Source organism: Myodes glareolus, chromosome 25 (genome assembly GCF_982192425.1).
Source record: "Myodes glareolus chromosome 25, mMyoGla1.1, whole genome shotgun sequence".
NCBI classification, from domain to species: Eukaryota; Metazoa; Chordata; class Mammalia; order Rodentia; family Cricetidae; genus Myodes; species Myodes glareolus.
This window is the reverse complement of record NC_142050.1, coordinates 39,974,879-39,984,782: the sequence shown is the minus strand read 5'-3', so window position 1 is coordinate 39,984,782 and position 9,904 is coordinate 39,974,879. Positions and strand designations below refer to the sequence as shown.

At 38.7% G+C, this 9,904-nt stretch overlaps 1 protein-coding gene across 1 annotated transcript; it reads left to right on the top strand.

The window, feature by feature from the left end:
- The first annotated feature begins 6,408 nt into the window (after positions 1 to 6,408).
- Positions 6,409 to 7,560, top strand: LOC146889630 (olfactory receptor 9A4-like). Its single transcript, XM_085683550.2, is given in 1 exon segment — positions 6,409 to 7,560. A coding segment is annotated over 1 exon segment (1,152 nt).
- Positions 7,561 to 9,904: the final 2,344 nt, after the last annotated feature.

The window sequence follows — 9,904 nt, the reverse complement described above, 5'->3', positions numbered from 1 at the left end:
AACAAAATGGTAAGCTCTAGGTGACAGAGCCTGTCTTAAAATTATTAGGCAGAGAGTAACTGAGAAAAGGCATCTTGATGTCAATCTCTGACCTGCATAGGTAAGCACACACATAGAACACACGCACATATACTCACACACGTGCACACACACACATGACACATATAAAAGGAAGGAAGGAATGAAGGGAGGAAGGAAGAAAGAAAGAAGGGAAGGAAGAGGAAGGAAGAAAGGAAGGAGGGAGAGATGGAGGGAGGGAGAGAGGGAGGAAAGAAGAAAGGAAGGAAGGAAGGAAGGAAGGAAGGAAGGAAGGAAGGAAGGAAGGAAGGAAGGAAGGAGAGAAGGCAGGGAAGGAGGGAGGGAGGGAGGGAAGGAAATCCCCCAACAGCTTTTTTATTCTCACCCTGATTCTCATCAATGTTGTCTTCATTTCTCCCCCACCTTTACCTCATGTCTCTCCCCATTATTCCACAAAAATAAGATAAATCCTTTGTTATGTTTGTATTTATTTTTTAAATGTTTTCAACATAGTGTGGGATAAATTATATACACTAAATAATGCTGCTTTCAGTTCAAATTGCAATGATTTTTTTTAATGTATTTCTGCACATGCTTTGTCTACACCACAATCAAGTGGTAGAACACATCGAGCATGCAAAAGCTTCCCTGGTGCCCCTTCCAAGTCTCTTTCCATGCCTGGCTAATCGTTTGCTTTTTGCTACATTAGATATTATTTTTATTTCTGGGATTGTCGATACTTTCAGTCTTTGGTCTAATATAACGTTTCAGATACCTGTCATGACTTGTAATAACACTTCTGTCAATACTCCATTACTCTTAATTGTCTGATGGCATTCCACTACATGAATACACCACAGCTTATTTGTCTATATACTTGTTATTATTTGAGTCACCAGAGTTACTTATGGACTGAGCTGCTGTCACCATTCCTAAATGGGTCTTTCATGGGACATGTGTTGTCATTTACCTTGGGAAAATATCTAAGAGTAACATAGCAAGTGTGTATTAGATTTTAAATTTGCCTATTTGTATCATTGCCCATTCCAATAAAGAATATATAAGAATTCTAATTGCCCCTTCCATGTACCGATATTTAGTGTGTGTACAGTCAATTGAAGTGTTTGAGTCTGTGTCTCATTTATCAATATATTCTAGCACCTGCACGATTTTGTGCCAAAATAATTTTGCTTTGATTACTGTAGCATTATGCTATTAAACTTATATATCATCTACCTCCAGTTTTTTCTTGATTATTTTAGCTACTATAAGTTTTTCACATTTCATATAGTTTTGGAGACAGCTTTTAAATATGATGAAAGCCTTCTAAGGTACTGACTGAACCTTGCATTTACTCGACATACAAATTTGAAAAGAATAGATATTCTAAAATAATTGAGTCTCCTAATGTATGAAAATAGAATAGTTGACCATCTATTTAGGTCTTATTTGTCTCAGCAGGACTTCATAATGTTAGATATATGTTTTATACATAGTGTGGTAAGTATATCCCTCATTTTTTTTATGCTTTCATATTTAAATTTTTTCATTTATAATAAATTGATAAGGTACTGAGGTATTATAGGTTTTTGTACATCTATCTTTTAGTCTGTGACTTTGATAATTATTATTTAGTGGATTTATAGATCTCAAACTATAAGACTAGCTCATTTCTCATTTATAAATTATAATCTCATTTTTATTTTCTAACTGACGGCTTTTATTTAATTTTCTTATGTTATTGAATTGGCTAAAACTTCTAATACATTGTTCAATAGTAGTGTTCAGAATAGATATCTTCAACTCAATTCCCAAATTATAAAAACAGCATTAAGTCTTTCATTAATAAATTTAGAGATATTTAGTGTTAGTGGTTTTTTTTTATTGCCTTTACTTAACAGTTTAGGGAAGATTTATTCTGTTTCTAGTTTGCTCAGAACTCTGAATCAGTGGATGTGCATTTGCTTCTTGTGTTCTTCCTGACCCTCAAGAAATGGTCAATAGTTTCCCTCCTTTGATTCTGTTAACACGCTGGATTACGCGATCTATCACTTAATGTTAAATAAACTTTGAATTTTTAGGATAAATCACAACACTTTAACTATGGGTTCTCCTTGCTTTCTGCTGGATTGGGAACTTTTCACACTCGCCTGTGCTCATTACAATATTGCTAAGGAGACTGATTTCCTGTGATGCCCTCGGTGTAGAGGTCATTCTGACCTCATGAGACTAATTTGAGAGTGTTCCCTTCTCAACTTGCTAGAAGACGAGAAGTGTAGGTTAGCATGATTTTTTTTAACTTAAATATTTGATAGGATATATCAGTCAAGCCATCTGGATCTGCAGCTCTCTGTGTAGGAAGGTTTTAGCAATGAATTTCATTTGTTTAACATACATAAGGATATTCAGTTCTATTTATTTTTGAATTAGTTTACGTACTTCTTATTGTTCAAAAGAATTTTCATTTTATCAGTTTCACCAAATGGCTTCTTTACTAGGGTGCATTCATTTGTTTTCTAAAATTCATAATTAAAGCAAAACCTTAATTGCACCTCCACTTTACAGTGGGTCAGGTACAAAAGGGAATGAATCCAAATTTATTGGAATGTAATTTTGTACCAGATGAAAGCAATAGTTTTTAATTCCTCTACATATTGACCTAGAAATTCCAACGGTAAAAATTTATTCCTTAAAAATATTTGTGTATGTATTTACAAATATATAAGAGTACTTAAGGTATCATTTAAAAACAAAAACCATGGAAAACCATAAAAGCTGGTAAACAATATGTCTGCCAGTGAAGAATCAAACATGAGTATAACTGGATATTATGTAAAAGGAAAGGGTACAATAATACACGCTTTTAGGGAACTACGTCTTTTATATGTTGTTAAGGAGAGAGAAAAGGTTGTTCAACAGATTTTCACAGCACTCGTTTTAAAAGAATATGGAGATCCATAGTTAGAAATGCTCTCTAAAATTACATAGCAAGCTGGTTGGGCTTTAGCAATTTTTTAAAAAAAAAATCAGGAAAGAAAATTATTCCCAATTTATCCCCTTAGGTGCCAATTGACATTTCAGAATGAATAGGCATACTTAAAATGAGAACCGAAACTCAGACAAATGTTTTATAACGCGCACACTTTCTGCTCTCTCCAGCACCAAACAGATTTCTGATTTGCATTTTGTCAGCTCCTCCAGGTTGTGAGCATAGCTGTCTGCAGAGGCTTCCTTCTGCTCTCCCCACTTGGAAGTGGTCCAGCTGGGACTCAGCAACACACCGCAGGGAAAGTGATGGCAAGAATCTTGCTGGAGCACATGCTGACGTACATATATTTAGAAGAGGGAAAATCCAAGACATTCTATAGCGTGTAAGGAGACTTGCTGGTAGAGCTTCTCCACGATATTCTGTAGGGTCACAGTACTGTGAGATCCACTGGAAAAATACATGTGCCAGGGTCCAGCCTGGGCTTGGGTAGAGGTCCTCAGGCAGGGAGAGGGTGTTGGCCCCCTTTCTGACCACCAGATGGATTGCATTCAAGGGGCCCCAAATAACTTGAGCCATCTTCATAATTCAACAGAGTTTTTCTTACCAGGGTTACATGTATAGTTTTCTTATTGGCTTCTATTTTTGACTTTAAGAAATACATCATACGTAAGGAATACATCGTAATCATTATGAAAGCCCCCCATTGCTCCCCTTTATGCTTCCCCAAATACATTTTTCCATCCCCTACATAAACTTAGCTAGACATAGAGTTTGGGATTTTTGTAGACTTAACTAAATATCCAGCCAGGCATATCCTTGCTCTCTCGGCGCTGATGTCAGCTGGCAGCTACTTGTGGCTACACGGTTAAAAGTAATAGATATGGATACACTGCTTTAAGGACAACAATATTCAAACCCAAACTATTCTTTCATGTCTGCAAGATATGCTTTTATACAGTTCCCTTTTCTACAAGACGGTCCCATGTCTCAACCTCTCTGTGAAAAGCAGACTTTGATAAGGCACTCTTTCCGCTTCTCGCTATACCATACTTCTTCCACCAATATAAGCTCCTGTGTATGGTAAAGATGGATCTATCATCCCATATTCTGCATTGCATTTTCCCCATTGGATCATACTACATCCTATCATTGATTCTATATGCTTGGTGTCCAAGGAACTTATTCTCAACAGTAGATACTATGTGTATTTCAATGTCTTTTCCTTATTCTGTGGATGCAGGCCGTATTTCCCTTTCCAGAACTGTGAGACACGGTTAGTGTTCTACGTGCTGTTTATTCATATGTACCTAACTGTCTCTATTGAGTGAGAAAAGCATCCAGGATTAGGAGTTGTAATCCGTAATTCTAGATAAAAGACTTGAGAAACATTAGGTCCTGCTGAACCTTGGGGGAACATAATTCAAGAAAGAACAGAATTTTCAGAGAAAATTACAGCTCTTGCATGTGGGACTGACAAAGTAAAACTAAAAACCGCCCAAAGAGTCACCAATATAACGAGGGAGAAAAGAGCCTGCAAGCTGCATGAGTTTTGCAAATTTCGATGCTGTCCTTGCCAAGTGAGAGAACTTTCCACAGGTGCCTTGTTCCAAGGAAACCCACTAGACAGGTGATCTGAGTGAGACTAGGCGCCACAGTTCCCCGCACAGATGGAGGATTTGAGGCTTTCACTGAGCTTGAGTGATATAGGCATTGGGAAATATTAGCATTTATTTTCCAGAAAAATTGCAGTGTCTTTTCAAGTGGAGCTGATTGGGGCTCTGAAAACTTAGAATCGTGGGAAGAGCCTGAGATAATGAACTAAGAAGATGAACTGCTTGAGGCTGAGACACATTCCAGACAACAGGTTTGGGGTCCTGGTGGGAAGTCAACCTTCGATTAAGAAGTATAGCATCAACAAGATTTCAGGGTTTGTTCCTAAAAGACTTAGAAAAGTTCTGAAACCTAATTGGCTGAAAACAAAGATAACTAAAACTTTTTTCCCTATCTCCCCAGATGGATTGTTGAGGGAACTCACTGAGCTTGGGTTAATTAAGAAGATAAATCTCAGTGACTAAGTTCCCTTGGGAAGGAGGGAAATGGGGGGAGGGAAGAGAACAGAGGAACAAATTCTCAAGTCTGTCCAGGACTTCTATTGCTAGACTTCTTCCTAAGCTCCTATAGATCCACCGCTCTCCTCACCATAAATGTAGGTTCCGGCCAGGCAGGACTTTGTTTCTATTGAGTCCATAGAACATCAGAAGCAACATGAAGCCCCTCTGAATAGGTCAGTGATTTCTTCAAGTTCTGCCTCTGTGAAGGAGAAACTAGAGGGATTGGGGTGGGCCATCTGGGACTTGGATGTCTTGTAAAAGCTGAAGAAAATGGAGCTGTGGACGGGGGAAGGAAGCTGCAGAGTGGACTGGTTCAGCCCAAGTCCTCCACATAGCATGCTCTTTTAGCCCTGTGCTGCTCTAAGACTAATCAGAGAACTTCTTGCTTTGTGTGTTTTCTTCATTTTCTGCTGGTATCCAAAGGCTATGAAAGCACGACAGATATCGATCCCCTCCAACCATTACTAGCCTTGAAGTCTGAGCCTGTCCATTAGTAAAACAGCCACTGAGAAACTGAGAGGGCAATTAAAGAAAGGGCAGGGCTGATGTGAGACAGGAGGCAAAGCTAAGGTGTGTAGGACTGAGGGGATATGGTTGTACTGGTCTTGTCCCAGACAAGTATGACTTATATCACCCACCCATTCACTCATCAGCTGAAAAATCCCAGAGTGCTTATGGGGGTCAAAAATACATTATATATATATATATATAAAATTGTATAAATTATATATTGTAAATTGTATATTCCAGTCTTAGAACACTGGTTTGAAGTTGTCGCTTTCATAGAATTAATATTCTAATGTCATAATTGAAAAATAAATAAAATTAAATCTCCTAGTCATCTTTTCTACATGGTACGATTAGTGAATTAATTATTATATATTCTACTTACTTTTTGTGCATTTTAAACACATACATTCCCCTTGAATATAAATTCCGCATGGTAGGAATTTTCTACTTGTCTGCTTCTTTGTTATGTTATTTAATATTGAAGGAAGAGGATAAACAGACACATGATATCAGGTAATAAGTACTAGGAAGAAAAGTGGAGTTCACTGATGAGCATGCTGTCTTGTTTGGGGGAAGGGGTTGGAAAGAAGATTTTGAGGGTTAAGAAGATAAAAGAAATAAGGGAGAGAGCTTCTGATACTTTAGCATCTTAACTGTAGCAGCTATCATCTTTCATTATTTTTAGGACTTTGAGGGAAAACAAGGTTAGAAAAAAACGACTCTGCCTTGAGAAAGCATCAACATCACAGAGTTTTCATGCAGAGATATTGACGTTTTGAAATGTTTAAAAATCTGAGGACGGCAAAAACACAGGCCCTAGATGTCGGCCTTTGTCCTGTTGGCGTCTGGATTGCTCTGTGTGGTATTGTGGAGAGCTGGGGCTCAAAGTTCTCTGCTTTAACCTTTCGCTGGAATGCAGAAGGACAATCCCAAGACCAGCAGGATCTGCTTACAGATATCAAACCTGTTAACAACAGTCAAAATCTAGTGATGGACAATTTCTCTAGTGCTACTGAATTCTGCCTGCTAGGCTTCCCTGGATCCCAAGAACTACACCACGTTCTTTTTACCATATTCTTCTCCTTCTATTCAGTGACTTTGTTGGGAAACATGATCATCATCATAATCGTCTGTGTTGATAAACATCTACAGTCCCCCATGTATTTTTTCCTTGCCCACCTTTCTTTCCTGGAGATCCTGGTAACAACAACAATTGTTCCCATGATGCTTTGGGGACTGCTGCTGCCTGGAACCCAGACAATCTCCCTGACTGAATGTGCTGTCCAACTCTTCCTTTATCTGTCTTTAGGGACTACTGAGTTCGCAATACCAGGAGCGATGGCTGTGGACCGTTACGTGGCGGTCTGCAACCCTTTGAGGTATAGTGTCATCATGAACAGTCGTACTTGCATCTGGGTAGTGATTGTGTGTTGGGTATTTGGTTTCCTTTCTGAAATCTGGCCAGTCTATGCCACATTCCAATTTACTTTCTGCAAATCAAATCTGTTAGATCATTTTTACTGTGACTGAGGTCAACTGCTCAAACTATCTTGTGATGACACCGTTCTCACAGAGTTCATTCTTTTCCTAATGGCTGTTTTCATTATTATTGGATCCCTAATTCCAACAATTGTCTCCTACACCTATATCATCGCCACCATCCTCAAGATTCCCTCAGTCTCTGGCCAGAAGAAAGCCTTCTCCACCTGTGCTTCCCACTTCACTTTTGTTATCCTTGGCTATGGCAGCTGCTTTTTCCTGTACGTGAAGCCCAAGCAAACACAGGCAACTGAATACAACAGGGTGGCTTCGCTACTGGTGTCTGTGGTAACCCCTTTCCTGAACCCCTTCATCTTCACTCTTCGGAATGATAAAGTCAAAGACGCCCTTAGAGATGGAGTGAAGCGTTGCTGTCTGCTCTTCAGGAATTAGCTCTTCTCCATATTATTTATTATTTGAATTTATTACTTGCTATTTAGGTGAAATAACCTAGAAAATCTGAACTTCTCTATCCCATTAAAGAAGCTGTAAAATCTTAATCCTGTGTAAAAATTGCAATCATGCTATGGAAGATCTACCCAAGGCACATCAATCACATGTTTTTTTTTTTTTTTTTTTTTTGCTAACTAGAACCTTACAGACTTTGTGTGTCCACCTCTTTCTACTGTTGAGCACAGAATACGTGTTCTTGAAGACCCTGGAGTAATTAGATAATGGAAACAGTGTTTCAAAGGCATCCTATTAAACTGATGACGATCTTTCTCTGCAGATGCGTTTCCTTGAGGAGAAAGGAAATGGTAAGAAGGATGGCGTGTGAGAGTTGTCATTGACAGACTACAAAGATAAATATGTACACTCTGGTCCTTCATCAACTTTGCTAAGACATTCCATGTATTTTAGTGCAATTACTTGACAAGATGTCCATCTACATTTTAAATGTCTTTGAGGTCTCTTTCTATTTTTGATCATATTATGATAGTCTGGGTCAATAGCTACATGATTATGAGTAAAGCCTTGTTTGCTACTGACAGAAACAATATAGAGTGGTGATGGGGCACATGGCAAACTTTTCCTTTGGCAAATTTTGGTAGGAGCCAGAAGAAAATATTTGAGTATATAAAAAGGAATGGTTTCTTTTCCTAAACTTCCAAGTATTGCATAAGCTGGCCCTTTTTTAGTCAGGCATAGAACAAAAAAAGAAACAAAAGTTAAATAGTAAATTTTGGAGTGATAGCATTGTGTGTTACAGCTACTGAAACGGCCATATCTGTTCAAACTTATCCCAGTCTAAGATTTCTAACTTCAAATCGAATAGTTTCTGATACCTTTCAAAAGACTTCTCTTATGCAGAATTTTAAAATGAGAGGCAATTCAAGACACGGGTTTGGGGAAGTAGTTGTGGAATTTTGCATCATGGTAGAGGAAGGAGTTTATTTACTTGGTGGCACTCAGTAGATCTTACCATCTCTGATCTCTCTCTCTCTCTCTCTCTCTCTCTCTCTCTCTCTCTCTCTCTCTGTGTGTGTGTGTGTGTGTGTGTGTGTGTCTTGGAATAGAAACCCAGGCACTCATTTGCTAGGCAAGCACTGGATCACAGAACCTCATCTCCAGATTGAAGAACTTTAACGTTTTTCATAAGTTTGGTCTGTCAGAAACCAGTCCTCTTATTTGTCTGGGATTGCCTCTCTTTGTCCTACATTTTGAAAAATAATTTTGCTGAATAGAGGGTTAGTTTCAGTTTTAGCTTTTATTATGTAATTGGTGTACTAATGGACATATAAAGGTTCATTATGCTCACCACCTGGCACAAAGACTTGAGGACTGGGAAAGACATAAGATCAAGCCACAGAAGAAGGAAATGTAATAGCTTTATCCAGCTGGGACGGGAAAGGCCTAGGGAAGTTCATTAAACAGACGCTTACTTGGATAATTACAGAGCCTCTGGCTCCTCCTCATTTCTCCATTGGTCCTCTTTAGATGCTGGTCCCTCTGCTTTCCCTCTAGTTCTTGCAATGTCTTCTGGGAACAAGGAGTCACCTTATCTAGGAGCCTACTTCGCTTTCCTCATCTCTCTCCACTCCCCAGGTGGAAGAAGAAGAAGAAGAAGAAGAAGAAGAAGAAGAAGAAGAAGAAGAAGAAGAAGAAGAAGAAGAAGAAGAAGAAGAAGAAGAAGAAGAAGAAGAAGAAGAAGAATTTGGGAAATAAAGTTATCTAGATTGCTTCAGATTTCATACTGCTTCCTGTTTAACCATGTGACATCTTCTGCTTGCACTTTCTTCATTTGGATGACACCAACCACAGCATGCCCACAGCAGGGACCAAGAAGATGTTGGTGTCATGCTCTTAGAACTCCAAGACAGGGAGAAAAAGGAACTTCTCATCTTTATAAGAACCTGGCTTTGGGTATTTTGCTAAAGTGACAGAAAATGAACCAATAAACCCTCAACTCTGCTATATTGCTGGAAATAGATGAAACTTTGTTTTCTCTCCCCAATAGTGTCACTTAGTAATATCTGCCAAGGTACATAGTTCTCACAGTTCTCATGTCCTTGAATTTCTGAAATGCTGGCCAAGCAAGAGGAAAAATCTTAACTTCATGTACTTCATGGGCTAATAAGGTCTGTCAATACCTCCAAAGTGGCTTGTTCATTTACATCTGATCGGAGATTGAGGGTCTACCTACTTATCCACTCCTATACAGCCCAGATCCTCCTTTCTAGGGAGTGGTGTGACCCACAGTAATCTCAGTCGTCTTGACTCAGTTAACTCAATGAAA